This window comes from Emiliania huxleyi (assembly GCF_000372725.1).
Source record: "Emiliania huxleyi CCMP1516 unplaced genomic scaffold EMIHUscaffold_590, whole genome shotgun sequence".
In the NCBI taxonomy this organism is placed as follows: Eukaryota; Haptophyta; order Isochrysidales; family Noelaerhabdaceae; genus Emiliania; species Emiliania huxleyi.
In genome coordinates, this window is record NW_005197575.1 from 33,359 (window position 1) to 49,988 (window position 16,630).

A 16,630-nucleotide genomic window follows, 5' to 3' on the forward strand; every position below is an offset into this window, starting at 1 on the left:
GCGGCTCGAGCACTTGGACGCGTCGCAGCGGCAGTGAGGCGGGTAGCACGTGTAGCGACCTTCGTTCCGAGGGTCGTCCGGGTGAGGGCTGGCGGTGTAGCCGTCGCTGCAGGTCTGCGCCTCCATGTTCGGGTCCGCCCAGCAGTCGTTGCCGCCGCTCCAGCACTTGCTGTCGTCGTGGACGCAGCGAGACGGCGGGGGCAGTGGTGGCGGAGCGGGCGCCTGGCCTGGCAGGAACGGCGGCAGCGGCGGCAGCGACGGCGGCTGATCAAAGTCGAAGCAGCAGGTGTACTGCGAATCGCGGACAGCGATCGGCAAGTAGCCGTCGCGGCACGTCTGCGCCTCACCGGGTGGACTCGCGTAGCAGTGCCGTTGCTGGCTCGAGCACTTGGACGCGTCGCAGCGGCAGTGAGGCGGGTAGCACGTGTAGCGACCTTCGTTCCGAGGCTCGTCCGGGTGAGGGCTGGCGGTGTAGCCGTCGCTGCAGGTCTGCGCCTCCATGTTCGGGTCCGCCCAGCAGTCGTCGCCGCCGCTCGAGCACTTGCTGTCGTCGTGGACGCAGGGAGACGGCGGGGGCGATGGTGGCGGAGCGGGGGCCTGGCCAGGCGGGAACGGCGGCAGCGGCGGCAGCGACGGCGGCTGATCAAAGTCGAAGCAGCAGGTGTACTGCGAGACGCGGATCGCGATCGGCAAGTAGCCGTCGCGGCACGTCTGCGCCTCACCGGGTGGACTCGCGTAGCAGTCGTTGCCGTAGCTCGAGCACTTGGACGCGTCGCAGCGGCAGTGAGGCGGGTAGCACGTGTAGCGACCTTCGTTCCGAGGCTCCTCCGGGTGAGGGCTGGCGGTGTAGCCGTCGCTGCACGTCTGCGCCTCCATGTTCGGGTCCGCCCAGCAATCGTCGCCGCCGCTCGAGCACTTGCTGTCGTCGTGGACGCAGGGAGACGGCGGGGGCGATGGTGGCGGAGCGGGCGCCTGGCCTGGCAGGAACGGCGGGAGCGGCGGCAGCGACGGCGGCTGGTCGAAGTCGAAGCAGCAGGTGTACTGCGAGTCGCGGATCGCAATCGGCAAGTAGCCGTCGCGGCACGTCTGCGCCTCACCGTATGGCGTGCCGTCCGCGTGGCAGTCGTCGCCGTCGCGGCTCGAGCACTTGGACGCGTCGCAGCGGCAGTGAGGCGGGTAGCACGTGTAGCGACCTTCGTTCCGAGGGTCGTCCGGGTGAGGGCTGGCGGTGTAGCCGTCGCTGCAGGTCTGCGCCTCCATGTTCGGGTCCGCCCAGCACGTCGGCTCGACGCACTTGCTGTCGTCGTGGACGCAGCGAGACGGCGGGGGCAGTGGTGGCGGAGCGGGCGCCTGGCCTGGCAGGAACGGCGGGAGCGGCGGCAGCGACGGCGGCTGGTCGAAGTCGAAGCAGCAGGTGTACTGCGAGTCGCGGATCGCGATCGGCAAGTAGCCGTCCCGGCACGTCTGTGCCTCACCGTCTGGCCTGCCGTCCGCGTAGCAGTCGCCGCCGCCGGCGCTCGAGCACTTGGACGCGTCGCAGCGGCAGTGAGGCGGGTAGCACGTGTAGCGACCTTCGTTCCGAGGGTCGTCCGGGTGAGGGCTGGCGGTGTAGCCGTCGCTGCACGTCTGCGCCTCCATGTTCGGGTCCGCCCAGCAGTCGTCGCCGCCGCTCGAGCACTTGCTGTCGTCGTGGACGCAGGGAGACGGCGGGGGCGATGGTGGCGGAGCGGGGGCCTGGCCTGGCGGGAACGGCGGGAGCGGCGGCAGCGACGGCGGCTGGTCAAAGTCGAAGCAGCAGGTGTACAGCGAGTCGCGGATCGCGATCGGCAAGTAGCCGTCGCGGCACGTCTGCGCCTCACCGGGTGGACTCGCGTAGCAGTCGTCGCCGTCGCGGCTCGAGCACTTGGACGCGTCGCAGAGGCAGTGAGGCGGGTAGCACGTGTAGCGACCTTCGTTCCGAGGCTCGTCCGGGTGAGGGCTGGCGGTGTAGCCGTCGCTGCAGGTCTGCGCCTCCATGTTCGGGTCCGCCCAGCAGTCGTTGCCGCCGCTCAAGCACTTGCTGTCGTCGTGGACGCAGGGCGGGGGCGATGGTGGCGGAGCGGGGGCCTGGCCAGGCGGGAACGGCGGCAGCGGCGGCAGCGACGGCGGCTGATCAAAGTCGAAGCAGCAGGTGTACTGGTGCCCGGCATTGGTCGCGATCGGCAAGTAGCCGTCGCGGCACGTCTGCGCCTCACCGGGTGGACTCGCGTAGCAGTCGTCGCCGTCGCGGCTCGAGCACTTGGACGCGTCGCAGCGGCAGTGAGGCGGGTAGCACGTGTAGCGACCTTCGTTCCGAGGCTCGTCCGGGTGAGGGCTGGCGGTGTAGCCGTCGCTGCAGGTCTGCGCCTCCATGTTCGGGTCCGCCCAGCACGTCGGCTCGACGCACTTGCTGTCGTCGTGGACGCAGGGAGACGGAGGGGGCGGAGCAGGTGCCTGGCCCGGCTGGAACGGCGGGTGCGGCGGTGGCGGCGGCGCGAGCGGAAACAGTCGCAGCGAGCGCACTCTGTCGCAGCCCGGCGTTGGCCGAGGCTCGCACTCGTACCCGCACACGAGCACGCTGGAGTCGTACGTGAATGTCTCTCCTCCGCCGCCGGTCTCGGTCGCCACCTCCACACCGCAGCCTGGAGAGACACGGATGAAGTCGAGCCCAGTGCAAGTATCAATCCACGTCGATGCGTCCGTCGAGACCCACTCGCTGCCGCAGTAGCCGCCGTCGTCCCCGCAGCAGTCGCCGCCCGAGCTCGAGCCCCACGGCGAGCATTCAGAAGCCGGGTCGCAGTTGCACCCGACATACTCGTAGCCGCGAGCAGCACACTCAGGGGGCGGAGCGGGCGCCTGGCCTGGCTGGAACGGCGGGAGCGGCGGCGGCGGCGGCAGCGACGGCGGCTGATCAAAGTCGAAGCAGCAGGTGTACTGCGAGTCGCGGATCGCGATCGGCAAGTAGCCGTCGCGGCACGTCTGCGCCTCACCGGGTGGACTCGCGTAGCAGTCGTCGCCGTCGCGGCTAGAGCACTTGGACGCGTCGCAGCGGCAGTGAGGCGGGTAGCACGTGTAGCGACCTTCGTTCCGAGGGTCGTCGGGGTGAGGGCTGGTTGTGTAGCCGTCGCTGCAGGTCTGCGCCTCGTAGTTCGGGTCCGCCCAGCAGCCGCCGCCGCTCGAGCACTTGCTGTCGTCGTGGACGCAGGGAGACGGCGGGAGCGATGGTGGCGGAGCGGGCGCCTGGCCTGGAGGGAACGGCGGCAGCGGCGGCAGCGACGGCGGCTGGTCGAAGTCGAAGCAGCAGGTGTACTGCGAGTCGCGGATCGCGATCGGCAAGTAGCCGTCGCGGCACGTCTGCGCCTCACCGGGTGGACTCGCGTAGCAGTCGTCGCCGTCGCGGCTAGAGCACTTGGACGCGTCGCAGCGGCAGTGAGGCGGGTAGCACGTGTAGCGACCTTCGTTCCGAGGGTCGTCGGGGTGAGGGCTGGCGGTGTAGCCGTCGCTGCAGGTCTGCGCCTCCATGTTCGGGTCCGCCCAGCAGTCGTCGCCGCCGCTCGAGCACTTGCTGTCATCGTGGACGCAGGGAGACGGCGGGAGCGATGGTGGCGGAGCGGGGGTCTGGCCCGGCGGGAACGGCGGGAGCGGCGGCAGTGACGGCGGCTGATCAAAGTCGAAGCAGCAGGTGTACAGCCAGTCGCGGATCGCAATCGGCAAGTAGCCGTCCCGGCACGTCTGTGCCTCACCGTCTGGCGTGCCGTCCGCGTAGCAGTCGTCGCCGTAGCTCGAGCACTTGGACGCGTCGCAGCGGCAGTGAGGCGGGTAGCACGTGTAGCGACCTTCGTTCCGAGGCTCGTCCGGGTGAGGGCTGGCGGTGTAGCCGTCGCTGCAGGTCTGCGCCTCCATGTTCGGGTCCGCCCAGCAGTCGTCGCCGCCGCTCGAGCACTTGCTGTCGTCGTGGACGCAGGGAGACGGCGGGGGCGATGGTGGCGGAGCGGGCGCCTGGCCTGGCGGGAACGGCGGGAGCGGCGGCAGCGACGGCGGCTGATCAAAGTCGAAGCAGCAGGTGTACTGGTGCCCGGCATTGGTCGCGATCGGCAAGTAGCCGTCGCGGCACGTCTGCGCCTCACCGGGTGGACTCGCGTAGCAGTCGTCGCCGTCGCGGCTCGAGCACTTGGACGCGTCGCAGCGGCAGTGAGGCGGGTAGCACGTGTAGCGACCTTCGTTCCGAGGGTCGTCGGGGTGAGGGCTGGCGGTGTAGCCGTCGCTGCAGGTCTGCGCCTCCATGTTCGGGTCCGCCCAGCAGTCGTCGCCGCCGCTCGAGCACTTGCTGTCGTCGTGGACGCAGGGAGACGGCGGGGGCGATGGTGGCGGAGAGGGGGCCAGGCCTGGCGGGAACGGCGGCAGCGGCGGGAGCGACGGCGGCTGGTCGAAGTCGAAGCAGCAGGTGTACAGCCCCCAGTCATTGGTCGCGATCGGCAAGTAGCCGTCGCGGCACGTCTGTTCCTCATCGTCTGGCGTGCCAGCAGTCGTCCAGCAGTCGTCAAAGCCGCTCGAGCACTTGGACGCGTCGCAGCGGCAGTGAGGCGGGTAGCAGGTGTAGCGGCCGTCGCTCCGAGGCTCGTCGGGGTGAGGGCTGGCGGTGTAGCCGTCGCTGCAGGTCTGCGCCTCCATGTTCGGGTCCGCCCAGCAGTCGTCGCCGTCGCTCGAGCACTTGCTGTCGTCGTGGACGCAGGGAGACGGTGGCGACGCCGGCGGCGGAGCGGGGGCCAGGGCTGGCGGGTAGGGCGGGACTGGCGGCAGCGACGGTGGCCGGTCAAAGTCGAAGCAGCAAGTGTACTGCCAGTCATTGATCGCGATCGGCAAGTAGCCGTCACGGCACGTCTGCGCCTCGTGACCTGGGAAAGCCAAACAGTCGTCGCCGTCGCGGCTCGAGCACTTGGACGCGTCACAGCGGCAGTGAGGCGGGTAGCACGTGTAGCGGCCGTCGCTCCGAGGGTCGTCGGGGTGAGGGCTGGCGGTGTAGCCGTCGCTGCAGGTCTGCGCCTCAGACTCGCTGTAGGTGTAGCAGTCGTTGCCGCTGCTCGAGCACTTGCTGTCGTCGTGGACGCAGGGAGTCGGAGGGGGCGATGGTGGCGGAGCGGGGGCCTGGGCTGGCGGGTAGGGCGGGACTGGCGGCAGCGACGGCGGCGGCGGCGAGGGCGGCTGGACGGCTATACTATCGAGGAGGCTGCCGCTCGCCTCTACGAGAGAAGAGACGATCCCCCAGGGGCTCTCGTCATCGGAGGATTGGAGGAAAAATCGTCCTGAACGGCCGCTGGCCTCCCTCAGGAGAGTCGCGTTGGTCGTAGTCACGCCGTCATTGCCGTCAGTCGCACCACTGCGGGCCGTGCGCGACTCCACAAGATCGGTCGTAATGACGGCAACCACGTACTCGTAGTTCGCTTCGCGCGACAAAATGCCCAAGGAGGGGAGCAGGTGATCCGTTGCTGCAATTGAGAAGCAAGAGTAGGCCATCACATGGAGCTGGTCGTCGCTCAAGACAATGTACGACGCCGCAGCTCCGAGTGCCACGCTACCGGCTGAGATGGGAAGGACGACGAGGAGGTTGGTCAGGTCATCGCTCCTAGCGTCGACATGCGTGACCACAGGAGAAGAGAGCAGAGTGCTGTCGATTGCGACATCGATCGTCACTGGCCCAACCAGCTCGTCCTCCACGTTGCGAGCAATTTTGAGGGTGCTGTAGACGGAGATGCCGTCGGCGCCGTACGAGCCGTTGACCGCGAGCGCGACCGGGAAGATCGGGTCGTCCTCCTCCTCCTCGCCCGAGTCGGAATAGCTCGGGGCGAAGGTGAGCGAGGCCGAGGCGGAGAGCGGGTCCATCCAGTCGACGTCGGTCGGCGTGAGCGAGAGCGAGGCAGCGAGCGGCGAGACGGACGCCGAGCCTTCAATCGCCACCGAGGACGCGCCGTAGCCGACCTCGCCCTGAGCAGAGAGCGGAAAGAGGTCCTCGTCCCACTCGACGCTGAGGCGGGCCGCCACTGGCTCGAAGCCAGCAGCGCCGGAGGGCTCGATGTCGAGCGTCATGCTCGCTCCCGGCACGGCGTCGTCGTCGCCGTCCCCGAGGTCGAGGGTGCTGTAGACGGAGATGCCGTCGGCGCCGTACGAGCCGTTGACCGCGAGCGCGAGCGGGAAGATGACAGCCCCGATGATGGCGCCGGTGTTGCCGCCGTCGTCGTCGTCGTCTCCGTCGGGAACGGCATCCTGGCAGGGCCCCGCCACACCGTTAGCCGTGAGGCCGCCCACGTCGGCGCACGTGATGCCGAGGCAGTCGTAGGTGCTCTCGAAGGCGGCCTTGACCGCCGCAAAGTCGGGGAAGACGCCCTGGTCGTACAGGCCGAACTTCATCTTGTCGCTGATGGTCTTGGCAGCGGCGACGTTGCACTCGTGGACGAGGGGCAGCACGGCCGCCGTGAAGACGGCGCCCTCCGCCGCGTTTTTCTGCGACCGATCCGAACCCACCACCGTCTCGCCCGGGATTGACTCGCCGACCTTGTACGCGTAGCGGAGCGAGCCCTGCACGAGCGGCACCGTCATCTGCTTGATGATCCTGTCGACGATGGGGCGCACGTTGGAGCAGAGGCCCTTCTTGAGGAGCTCCTCGCCCAAGATGAAGTCCTCGAGCAGCTCCTTGTTGACGTTCGACAGCCCCGTCTCATCGCAGGTGCCAAAGTTGGCGCACCGCTTCTCCGCGAGCCGGTAGACCATCTCGCCGGCCGAGCTGCCACCCACATTTAGGCCCTCGAGCGAGCCGGCGTAGAAGGCGACGCCCTCGTCCCACGCGTGCACCGCATTGTACTGAGGGCTGTCCGAAGAGAAGGAGTCCGAGAAGTCGTTGCAGTTCAGACCGTCCGGGCAGTTGAAGCAGTCGTCGATCGCGTCCTCAAACTCGCGGATCACGTACATCCACACGTTCATGTACGCCGTCCCCTTCTTGACCGCCTCGATCCGCGCGGCGTCGCCGAGCGTGGCGAAGTCGTTCGGGCCGTGCCGCCCGCTGCTGAAGGCCATGTTGGCGCCGTCGAGGGCGGCGCTCACCCACTTGTCCGCATAGTCAAAGTCGCCGTAGTAGTCGTAGAAGGCCGAGAAGGTCTTGTACGGGCAGCCGGCGCAGCCGTTGTACATCTTGCCCTCGGCGCCGGCGGAGAAGCCCTTCATGGTGCGGAGCCCGTTGGGGACCTTGCCCGACAGCGAGTACCCGCCGACGGCGTACGATTCCTCGGCCAGGTCCCAGTTCGGGGTGCTTTCCTTGAGCGCCTGCACCAGAGCCTGCTGGTCGAGGTCGAGGTTGGCGTGCTTGGTCACGTCCGAGCCGGGGGTGTAGCCCGCGATGTCGGGCCAAGGGCTCGTTATCGGGTCGTCCTCCCACGGCGGCGGTGGCGGCGGCAGAGGCGACTGCTGGAAGCAAATCGTCCAGCCCATATCGGTCACACCTCCGTCCGACTGCCAGGTGAACCTGGTCCCCGCGGTGACGGGCAGGTTGCTGGGCCCTGCCGCCCCCTGGTACCGCTTGCTATCGATGGTGATGTAGTCGTAGCCCGATTCAGTGTTAAACTCGGTGGCGGACAGCAGGCCGGTCTGCAGCACCTCGACAGTGCATTCCTCATTGTCGCCGTAGTTGCCGGGGCCGTCCGTGACGCAGCTCCTGCCGTCGGAGCTTATGGTGAGGTGGCAGTACTCGGAGCCCGTGAGCACGCGGAAGGCCACAGGAATGGTAAACTCAGGAATGGGAAGAAGGTACGGAGGAAGAAGGTACGGAGGGGGCGATGGCGGCGGTGAGGCAGGAGGCGAGGCAGGAAGCGGCGGCGCCGGTGGCGGCGGCATGGGCGGCGGAGGCGCCGGTGGCGGCGACATGGGCGGCGGCGGCGACGGCGAGGTGGAGGGCGGCGGCGGCGTGGGCGGCGGAGGCGCCGGTAATGGCGCCTCCTCCTCGCCCGAGTCGGAGTTGCTCGGGGCGAAGGTGAGCGAGGCCGAGGCGGAGAGCGGGTCCATCCAGTCGACGTCGGTCGGCGTGAGCGAGAGCGAGGCAGCGAGCGGCGAGATTGACGCCGAGCCTTCCATCGCCACCGAGGACGCGCCGTAGCCGACCTCGCCCTGAGCAGAGAGCGGAAAGAGGTCCTGCTCGTCCCACTCGACGCTGAGGCGGGCCGCCACTGGCTCGAAGCCAGCACCGCCGGAGGGCTCGATGTCGAGCGTCATGCTCGCTCCCGGCACGGCGTCGTCGCCGCCGTCTCTGAGGTCGAGGGTGCTGTAGACGGAGATGCCGTCGGCGCCGTACGAGCCGTTGACCGCGAGCGCGACCGGGAAGATCGGGTCACACAGACACGGCTCCACCTCCTCGCCCGAATCGGAATAGCTCGGGGCGAAGGTGAGCGAGGCCGAGGCGGAGAGCGGGTCCATCCAGTCGACGTCGGTCGGCGTGAGCGAGAGCGAGGCAGCGAGCGGCGAGGCACGTCGCTCTACCCACCCCATCATTGACGCCGAGCCTTCCATCGCCACCGAGGACGCGCCGTAGCCGACCTCGCCCTGAGCAGAGAGCGGAAAGAGGTCCTCGTCCCACTCGACGCTGAGGCGGGCCGCCACTGGCTCGAAGCCAGCACCGCCGGAGGGCTCGATGTCGAGCGTCATGCTCGCTCCCGGCACGGCGTCGTCGCCGCCGTCTCTGAGGTCGAGGGTGCTGTAGACGGAGATGCCGTCGGCGCCGTAACAGCCTTTTACCGCGAGCGCGACCGGGAAGATCGGGTCGTCCTCCTCCTCCTCGTGTGGCAGGCAGCATGTGTACTGGCAGTGATCTCCGGTGGGGGTGGGGGTGTAGCCATCGCTGCACGTCTGTGGCTCGCCCCAGTCATCGCTTGCGCAGCAGTCGTAGCCATCGCCACCGTCAGGGCTCGTGCACTTGCCCTCGTCGCACATATCCAATGGTGGCGGCGGCGTGGGCGGCGGCGACGGGGAGGGCAGCGGCGGCGTGGGCGGCGGCGACGGGGAGGGCGGCGGCGGCGTCGGCGACAGCAGGTTGACCTCGCAGATTGACTTGTGCGAGCTGGGAGCATGTGATTGGCAGGCCCCCGCCGGCTCCGAGCGCGGGTAAGGGAACGGTTGCCACGTGGGCAACGTGCAGTCGGGTCCAAGGTAGAGGTGATCCTGATAGGTCGTGCCGTTGCAGAAGCCACCGCGCACCGAGAAGCCGCTGCCCCCGAGTGAGCGGCAGTCCTCGTGCGGCGCGTCCGGAAAGTACGAGGACGTCTCCGAATCCGGGTACGAGGAGGGGCTCGTGCACGAGTCGGACGTCCACCAATCCTGCCAACGCAACACGGCCGTCGTCGCTGCCGGCGGCGCCTTGCACAGGGTCGTAAATGACAAGAAGCTCGAGCACGTCGTGTCGTCGTTCGGGTCGGTGCAGTACTTGGCGTTGGGCAAGGCCGAGGCGTGGCATGTTGAGCCATCAGCCACAAAAGTGCCTGGCACTGGATTGCCCGTGCAGTCCGGCGTGTAGTAGTGCGTCACCACGCTGGACGGCGGGTCGGTGCTCATGTCACAGTGAACGCCTGACAGGGAGCGACCGTTGCCAATGTACCAGCATTCATCATGCGGGATCGAGGGTGTGGTCCAGAAGGCCACCTTCTCCGCTGGTGAGGTCGCGTGGAGGTTGCTGTGCGGGCGGATCGCCCCGCTCGAGCAGTCAGAAGAGGAGAAGAACTGAGCGTATCTATTGATGTTGAGCGATGTCTGCAACGGCGGAGGCGCGGGCGGCACGGGCGGCGGGGGCGGTGGCAGGCCCGAGTCGGAGCCGCTCGGGGCGAAGGTGAGCGAGGCCGAGGCGGAGAGCGGGTCCATCCAGTCGACGTCGGTCGGCGTGAGCGAGAGCGAGGCAGCGAGCGGCGAGATTGACGCCGAGCCTTCCATCGCCACCGAGGACGCGCCGTAGCCGACCTCGCCCTGAGCAGAGAGCGGAAAGAGGTCCTCGTCCCACTCGACGCTGAGGCGGGCCGCCACTGGCTCGAAGCCAGCAGCGCCGAAGGGCTCGATGTCGAGCGTCATGCTCGCCGGGCTCACGAGATCGTCGTCGTCGCTGCGGCCGAGGTCGAGGGTGCTTTGGGCGGTGAAGCCGTCGTCGCCGAAGGTGCCGTTGGCCTCGAGGCTGACTGGGAGGACAGAGTTCGTGTCGTCTCCCCACTCCACGTGGACCCATCCGGAGAGCGGCTCGGACCTCGGCAGCCATTCAAGCAATCGTCCGGACGGCATGAACGTCAGCCCCGCCTCCAAGATCGACGAGTCCGACTCTTCGCCGTTGGTTAAGAGCCGTCCCCGCCTCGAACTCGAGATCCGTTTGGGTGCCTGGCCTGAGCCCTGAACATCTACGAGTGGCCCGCCAAGGTCGCTGACGACGGTCTTCAAGTCGAAGTCGACGGCCTTGGGGTCAACAGCGTCATGCACGCGTGCAGTAGCACTCACATCGAGTCCTGCTATGCCGCTGGCTTCAGCGACACGGGTGAGCAAGCTCGAGGAGAGGTTTCGCGAGGAGACACTGCACATGAAGCCTGCAAACGCGCTGCTGAGAACGTGGCTGCCCTGCTTGTGTGCCCGCGTGGGATAAAGCCGGCAGTCCTCGCCGAGGCACTGCAGCCCCCACAGGAGATCGATCTCGTCAGGGAGGTTTGCGAGGTCGAGCTCGTGCTCCGAAATCGCCGCTTGCACTTTGAGGTCGCCGATGAATGGTGCATGCGACGGGCCAGCGGGCTCGAGGGAGGAGACGAGGCGGAAGGCGAGGTGCAGCACCTGAGCGTCAATTCGTAGACGTTCGGTCGAGGCCGGGAGGAACTCGGCCATCAGCTCCTGCAAGCGTTTGGTGCGCAGAGTGACTCGACCGAAGGCATCTTGTGCCAAGTCGGTCGAGATCTCGATGTTGCCGAGTGGCACGTCTTTCCCAAGCGGGAAGGCGCCGGAGCTCAGGGCCAGGCGAGTCTTTTGGTCGAGACCGAGGACGTCATCGTGACCGCTCAAAGTGTTGAGCCGAGCAGCGAAGCCCGCCTCGGCGGGCTCAGAGAAGCCAGCCTTGAACCCCGTGACGTTGAGGGCGGGAGGGCCAGTGAAGGCACTCGAGAGAGCCTTGCCTGCCTCGCTGTTGATGCTCCCAATGAGGTTTGACATGGGCGGAATGCTCACGCGCGCCTTGCTGCTCAGAGTGCTCAGCCCCTCGAGAGCCCAATCGTCAAACTGGACGGATTCGTGGTCGTCCGGCTCCGCGTCGAACCGAAGAGAGAACTGTGTGGGTGGGGTGGCGTGGAGGTCTGTCAGTCAGGGTGGTGTCTGTGCGCACGGTGAGCTCGAGGGTTGGGGCACCTCGAAGGCGACTTGGAAGCGGAGAGCGCCGGAGGTGAGCCTTCCACGGGCGACACAGGTGAGCTCCGAGTGTAGCCCATCCCGCCATGCAACTAGGCCGACTCCACTGTTGAGCTGGAGATTGACGTTGAGCATGACGGTCTGGCTTCCCAATTTCGCGGGTGCCACGTCGAGCACCGCCGCGGAGTCGTTCTTTGTTGAAGCGATGCAGCGTGCGCTATCAATGTCGAGCTTGTGCGCGAATGGCATGTTGTTCGGACGCGCACGGACGCGAAACGAAGTGCCGCCGCTCGTCAGCTCGGAGGGTACCACGTCGAGACTAATAAGTTCGAGCTTCACCTTCTCCATTCGCACGAGGCCCATGATGGTGACGGTGAAGATAGGGACCAGCACGGCGAGAGCGACGAGCAAAGCGATAGCCAATCCGACGAGTTTTCGGCGATACTTTGTTGCCGGCACCGGCGCGTGCAGAGCGTCCGTCTCCCCCTTTCTTTGGTCGGACGGCGCGGGGTCGATGCCCACGGCCCAGCTTGTCATGGAGGCAAGTCCGACGACGCTGAGAAGCAACGACGACAAGGCGGGAGTCAGCCGCAGGGTAGCGTGCTTGAGGATGAGAAGCGCGCTGTGGAGTGCTGGACCCTGGGTTAAGCTTGCTTGCAGATGCGTCCTGTGCGCGGCCGGGGGCAGCGTCGCCTGCTTGACGTTGGGAAGCCGTCACAAGGTGAGAAGCTGTCGTCTCTGCTCGCTTTCATCGTGACACGCCGCGCGCGCGACTGCCGACGGCGGCCCAAAAAGGGATGCTTAGCTGCGTGTCACGTGGGTTTTCTTTATGTTTGACGTCGCACTGGTAGGCTCTTCGCTGTCCTTCTCTCTCCGCGCGGAAAATTCTTTTTCCGAGTTCATGTGCAACCTCGGCTCATGTGCAACCGGGGGCTGCGGCGGCGCGCGGCGCGCGGCGGGCAAGCTGCCTGCTGGCGGGCGGCGCTTCTAGTCGTGATTTTAGTGCCGCATAGGTCGCCCTTCGGCCACTTCTCGGGCGTGCGGCCGCAGCGCGGCGAGAAGGCGGCGCGCTCGGCCCGCTGGCGGAGGTGAAGCCCCCCAGAGCGGAAGCTGGTGGGCCGGGGGCGTCGGGCGGGTGCGCGGCGGCACCCGTGCCACCGGGACGGGCCGTGGTGGCCCGTGTGGCGGCCGTGAAGGGCCGTTTGGTGCGCCCCGGCGGCCTCCTGCACGGCGGCCGCCGGGGCCGGTTTGGACTGTGTTTGGGGGGGTGGAGGGGTCCGGTGGCCGGTGTGATGGTCGTTTATCACCCTCCTATCACCCACTTACCGCCCCCGGCCGTGGGGGCCTCTCCAGACGCCGCCATTTATGATTTCAAAGGGTCCTGCCGACGCTCATCACAGTGCGGCGGAGGGGCCGGAGCCGGCGCCGCGGAGGACGAGGATGGCCGTGGCGGACCGGGACGAGCTCTGGGAGGTTCAGTGTCAGTGAGTATATTGTAGAGGCTGACCATGTTCACAATATCTTGACGGGCGAGGGCGCTGGGAGCAACACGGACACAAAAAAACATCAAAATTCATCATGTTGACAGCCCCCGTATTTGCAACTAGTCCCCCCCTGGCCAGTAGCCCCGCTCAAGGAAAGGCAACGACGCCCGGGACCCGGAGTAAGCACGGGAGTACGGGGACGGAGCTTCAGTTGTGTTCCCCGGGCCTTACCCCCCCCCCCCCCCCCCAAACCATAAACCTCCAGAGAAAGGCTCGCCGCGCAGCACACCGCTGCGCAAAAGCCCCCATCACTGCGAGAGCGCGCGGCGGATATGGACCCAGACCCATGTGGGTCGCCGACGCGGCAAACGCCTCCCGCCCCTCCTCCCCGGCGGGTCGCTGTGCCTGCTCGTGTGAATTGCTCAAGATGGCGTCTGTGTGCTGTGGCGTCTGCCGTGAGTGCGGCCGCCGAAGAGTTAGACATGCTCCTGCGCCGCCTGCACCGAGACCGCGGACTCCTCCGAGACCACCGAGACCGTCGCCTCGCCTCCAGAGCCGTCGCCCGCGGTGGTTGTCTTCGCAGAGCTGCGGCGGCTGATCGTGGGAACGAGCCGGCTGCCACGCTTGGCGATGCTGCCCGAGAGGCGGCTCATCCTTGCGACGCTGCCCGACTGAGCGGGAGTCGCGCCGAGGTCCTTTGCCAGAAGCGCGAGCGACACCTGCGGAACGGAACGCCCTGGCTGGTGAGTCCCGCCAGTGCGCAAGGCGAGATGTGGGAGAGACAAAGCGCGCGCCGGGTTGTGGCAACCCGGGAAGCACGAGCGTGCCAGGGTCTTGTAGAGCCCGTCGGCGATGAGCTCCTGCGGCGTTTGGAGGAGGCGTGTGGGGGGAGGGGAGGCTCGGGACGGGCGTCACTGTGAGGCATTCGCTCCTGCGGCGTGACTTCGAACATTCTGCCAAACTCGCAGCCGCCGAGGTCCGGGTCGTTCTCGTGCGCCATGACGATCTTCAGCTTGTCTTTGCGCGCCTGCTGGACCTGGTCGGCCAGCCGCGCGTCGCTGAAGCTGTCCTCGTTGAGGTAGAGCAGCATGTGGGTCGCGGTGGCCGGCCGAGCATCGGCGGTGGAGATCGTGAGACCGGCAAAGGCGGCGGCGATCTTGTTGGCCAGCTCCAGGGCGCCCGCGTTGGCCGGCGAGGCCCAGAGCATGGTCTCCTTGGCAAAGGCGAGCAACTCGCTCTCGGGCTCGCCCGGCACGCAGAGCGGGAGGGAGGTCTGGTTCACGTAGTTGGGCGAGCAGAGGAGCACCGCCTGTGGTTCAAGGGTGCCGGGGCTGAGGTCTCGGGAGGGGCGAGAGGGCTGCGGCTGTGCCCCGCTGCGCCTCGACGATTGTCTTGAGCGAGACGCGCTGGAACTCCACAACTCGCATGTAGATGGTGTGCGTCCAGCCCTTTTCAAAGATGTCCGGCTGCAGGTCCTCGGGGCATTCGCCGCGCAGCGCCTGCAGCGTCGCGCCGCCCTTTGCAGGGTCCGCCTCTTGGACGAGAACGATCGGCTTGCTCTGCTCGAGCGACGAGCGGATCTCGCGGAGGCAGTTCTGGTGGCACGCAAGCAGGCGGGCGGTGAGCCGTGGGGAGTGTCGAGGGGCGCAGCAGACTCGGGTGCGTTGAGAGCCAGACGATCCCGAGCGCGGGACAGGGCGGCGAGAGCGCGCCTTGGAGCGGAAGTAGCCACACGAGAGGAAGAAGAGGATGACCTGCGAGTGCTGAATGTACTCCTCCAGCGACCCAATATCCTTGAGATCATCCACCTGTGCGCACACCGCGGTGCGTCAGAAGGGCGGTGTGTAGCTGGAGCAGCGCGGCTGAGCCTGTGCGCGCGTCGAGAAAAATCTTGAGGCCCGGCACCAGCAGCTGGAGCTCACTCTTGATGTTTCCGACGGCGTCTTGACCGGTCGACCTGCATGGTCAGGGGGTTGGAGTTGGATGCGGCCTGGCTTGATCATCCTCGCTAGCTGCGCGACGCACCAGATGTGAGAGAGGAAGAGGTGCCACGTGAGGCCAGTCCCGATGCTCATCTCGGGGGGCTGCTTGGTCGAGACGAGGCGGATCGTGGGGACCTTGGCGACGCGGCGGGCGGCGACGACGGCGCCGATTAAGAAGAAGACGAGCGCAACAGCAACGAGCACGATCATCGTGTCCACGATGGCATTGAGCTTTCCGAAGCCCAGGACATCGGCGGGGTCGGCTCCCTGGTACCGCTCCTCGATGCCGAGGAAGATGGTGGTCCAGTTGGTGCCGAGGAAGAGGAGGAGGAGGACGAGGCTCGTGGCGACGGCTAGCACGTCGTCCTCGACCCGCTTGTACGGCCGCACGACGGCGAGCACGACGGCGTAGCACGAGCAGATCAGGGTCGCCACCACGAGGCGAAGGAATGCGTTCTTCTCCGGGATCAGCAGCACGAAGCCCGTGAGCACGAGCTTGCGCGCCAGCTCGACCGCCTCCCACCAGTACCAGGTCTTCTCGTACTCCCGGTGGAGGAAGGCGGTGGCCCGCGTCAGAGCATTCGGCGACTTGGCCTGCAGCGGCTTGTAGCAGGCGGCGAGGAGCGACGTGAAAAGGACCAGCGAGCCGACCGGCCAGAGGACGATGAAGCCGAGGGCCAGGGCGGTGATGCCGTCGTGCTTCTCGGTGTAGCACTCGACGCTCGCGTCCTGCCGCATGTAGGAGACCTGCTCCAGGGGCTCGTTCGGCGGAGAGATGGTGTAGGCCTATCAGCAGCACATTGCCTGAGGGGCGGCGTGAGCAACGGCAGTCATCACTTTGAGGCGCCTGGCACGACCACGAGCGGAAGATGGAGGCGCTGATTGAGGGCACGAAGCAGAAAATGAGCACCAAGCCGGCCGGCGTGAGATCGAGGAGGCCGAGGGCCGCCTCTGCCCACAGCTTTGGGCGCGGTGACGCGGCACGCCAGCGGCGGAGCCGCAGCGCGATTCCCGTTCCCATGAGCAGGGCGATGAGGACGACGGGGGAGAGAGCGCTGACGACGAGCCGCGTACCATAGCCGAGGCACTGCTCCGGCAAGAAGAAGCCCGACCAGTCGATGGAGATCGCGCTGGCCAGCTTGTCGGTCCAGCCCGTGTACTTGTCCGGCAGCCGCGCCGAGTAGGTGGACGACAAGACGGTGCTGATCTGGTAGAAGCCAAACAGGATCTTGACCTTGGCCGTCATTCCGCCCTCGACGTAGTACTTGACGGAGCGGTCTGCAAAGCGAAGGATTGGGCCGATGAAGCGTTTCTCCCGCCAGTCCGTCATGCTGTAGGCCCACGCCGCCAGGCCGCACGCGACGCAGAGGCCGAGGACGAGGCCCGCGATGCGACCCGCAGCGGCGCCGCGCGCTCCGCACTCTTTGCACTCGTCGCCGTCGACGAGGTACTGATTCTCCGCGGCGCAGAGCTCGCACTCGGGGCCGGTGAAGTCCGAAGCGCAGTACTCGTCCGAGCCCGCCGCCTCCAAACGGCGAGACGCCTGCTTGGCTCCGCGCTCGTTGCCGGCGCACCGCGCCTCGCCGGCCCTGTCGCCCCCGAAGTCGCGGCACGCCGTCAGCACGGCGGAGGAGGGGCTGGCGCGCCAGTAGCCGGCTGGGACGCCGAGGGTCGCGAGAGAGGTGTCGTCCGAGCACTCGGCGTTTGGCGGGCATGGCTTGCAGTAGTCGGTCGGGGAGGAGAAGATCT

General features: G+C 67.4%; 3 protein-coding genes across 3 annotated transcripts; all 3 read right to left on the minus strand.

Annotated features, from left to right (window-relative positions):
- Positions 1–59: 59 nt before the first annotated feature.
- On the minus strand, positions 60–7,794 carry EMIHUDRAFT_247589 (hypothetical protein; the record flags this gene model as incomplete). The annotated part of the gene is made up of 15 exons (XM_005764411.1): positions 60–169; positions 293–544; positions 668–919; positions 1,043–1,297; positions 1,421–1,681; positions 1,805–2,059; positions 2,177–2,779; positions 2,954–3,205; positions 3,329–3,583; positions 3,707–3,964; positions 4,088–4,345; positions 4,469–4,732; positions 4,856–5,163; positions 5,263–5,641; positions 6,332–7,794. Coding segments are annotated over 15 exons (5,425 nt in total), but the record flags the coding sequence as incomplete, so codon positions are not given.
- Positions 7,795–9,772: 1,978 nt separating this feature from the next.
- EMIHUDRAFT_459700 (hypothetical protein) lies at positions 9,773–12,150 on the minus strand. Its single transcript, XM_005764412.1, has 3 exons — positions 11,416–12,150; positions 10,607–11,337; positions 9,773–10,535 (listed from the first exon to the last, which is right to left on the minus strand). The coding sequence occupies exons 1-3, from the start codon at positions 11,950–11,952 to the stop codon at positions 10,502–10,504; spliced, it is 1,302 nt and encodes a 433-aa protein (XP_005764469.1). The 5' UTR covers positions 11,953–12,150; the 3' UTR covers positions 9,773–10,501.
- Positions 12,151–13,037: 887 nt separating this feature from the next.
- Positions 13,038–15,909, minus strand: EMIHUDRAFT_446005 (hypothetical protein). The gene is made up of 8 exons (XM_005764413.1): positions 15,729–15,909; positions 14,925–15,667; positions 14,805–14,856; positions 14,594–14,707; positions 14,285–14,494; positions 13,815–14,208; positions 13,694–13,759; positions 13,038–13,618 (listed from the first exon to the last, which is right to left on the minus strand). Exons 1-8 carry the CDS (start codon positions 15,900–15,902, stop codon positions 13,107–13,109), a joined length of 2,265 nt encoding a protein of 754 aa, XP_005764470.1. The 5' UTR covers positions 15,903–15,909; the 3' UTR covers positions 13,038–13,106.
- Between the last annotated feature and the right edge of the window lie 721 nt (positions 15,910–16,630).

Excerpts from the sequence above, each read along its gene's own strand:
- EMIHUDRAFT_446005 (XM_005764413.1), bottom strand. The coding sequence starts at position 15,902 with ATGGGAACGGGAATCGCGCTGCGGCTCCGCCGCTGGCGTGCCGCGTCA. Across the intron at positions 14,857-14,924 it reads CTCTTCCTCTCTCACATCTG|GTCGACCGGTCAAGACGCCG; the intron begins GTGCGTCGCGCA and ends CTGACCATGCAG. Across the intron at positions 14,209-14,284 it reads GCGTCTCGCTCAAGACAATC|GCGGTGCTCCTCTGCTCGCC; the intron begins GTCGAGGCGCAG and ends CTTGAACCACAG.
- EMIHUDRAFT_459700 (XM_005764412.1), bottom strand. The coding sequence starts at position 11,952 with ATGACAAGCTGGGCCGTGGGCATCGACCCCGCGCCGTCCGACCAAAGA. Across the intron at positions 11,338-11,415 it reads GCTTCCAAGTCGCCTTCGAG|TTCTCTCTTCGGTTCGACGC; the intron begins GTGCCCCAACCC and ends CCACCCACACAG. Across the intron at positions 10,536-10,606 it reads AGCGCGTTTGCAGGCTTCAT|GACTCGATGTGAGTGCTACT; the intron begins GTGCAGTGTCTC and ends GCGGCATAGCAG.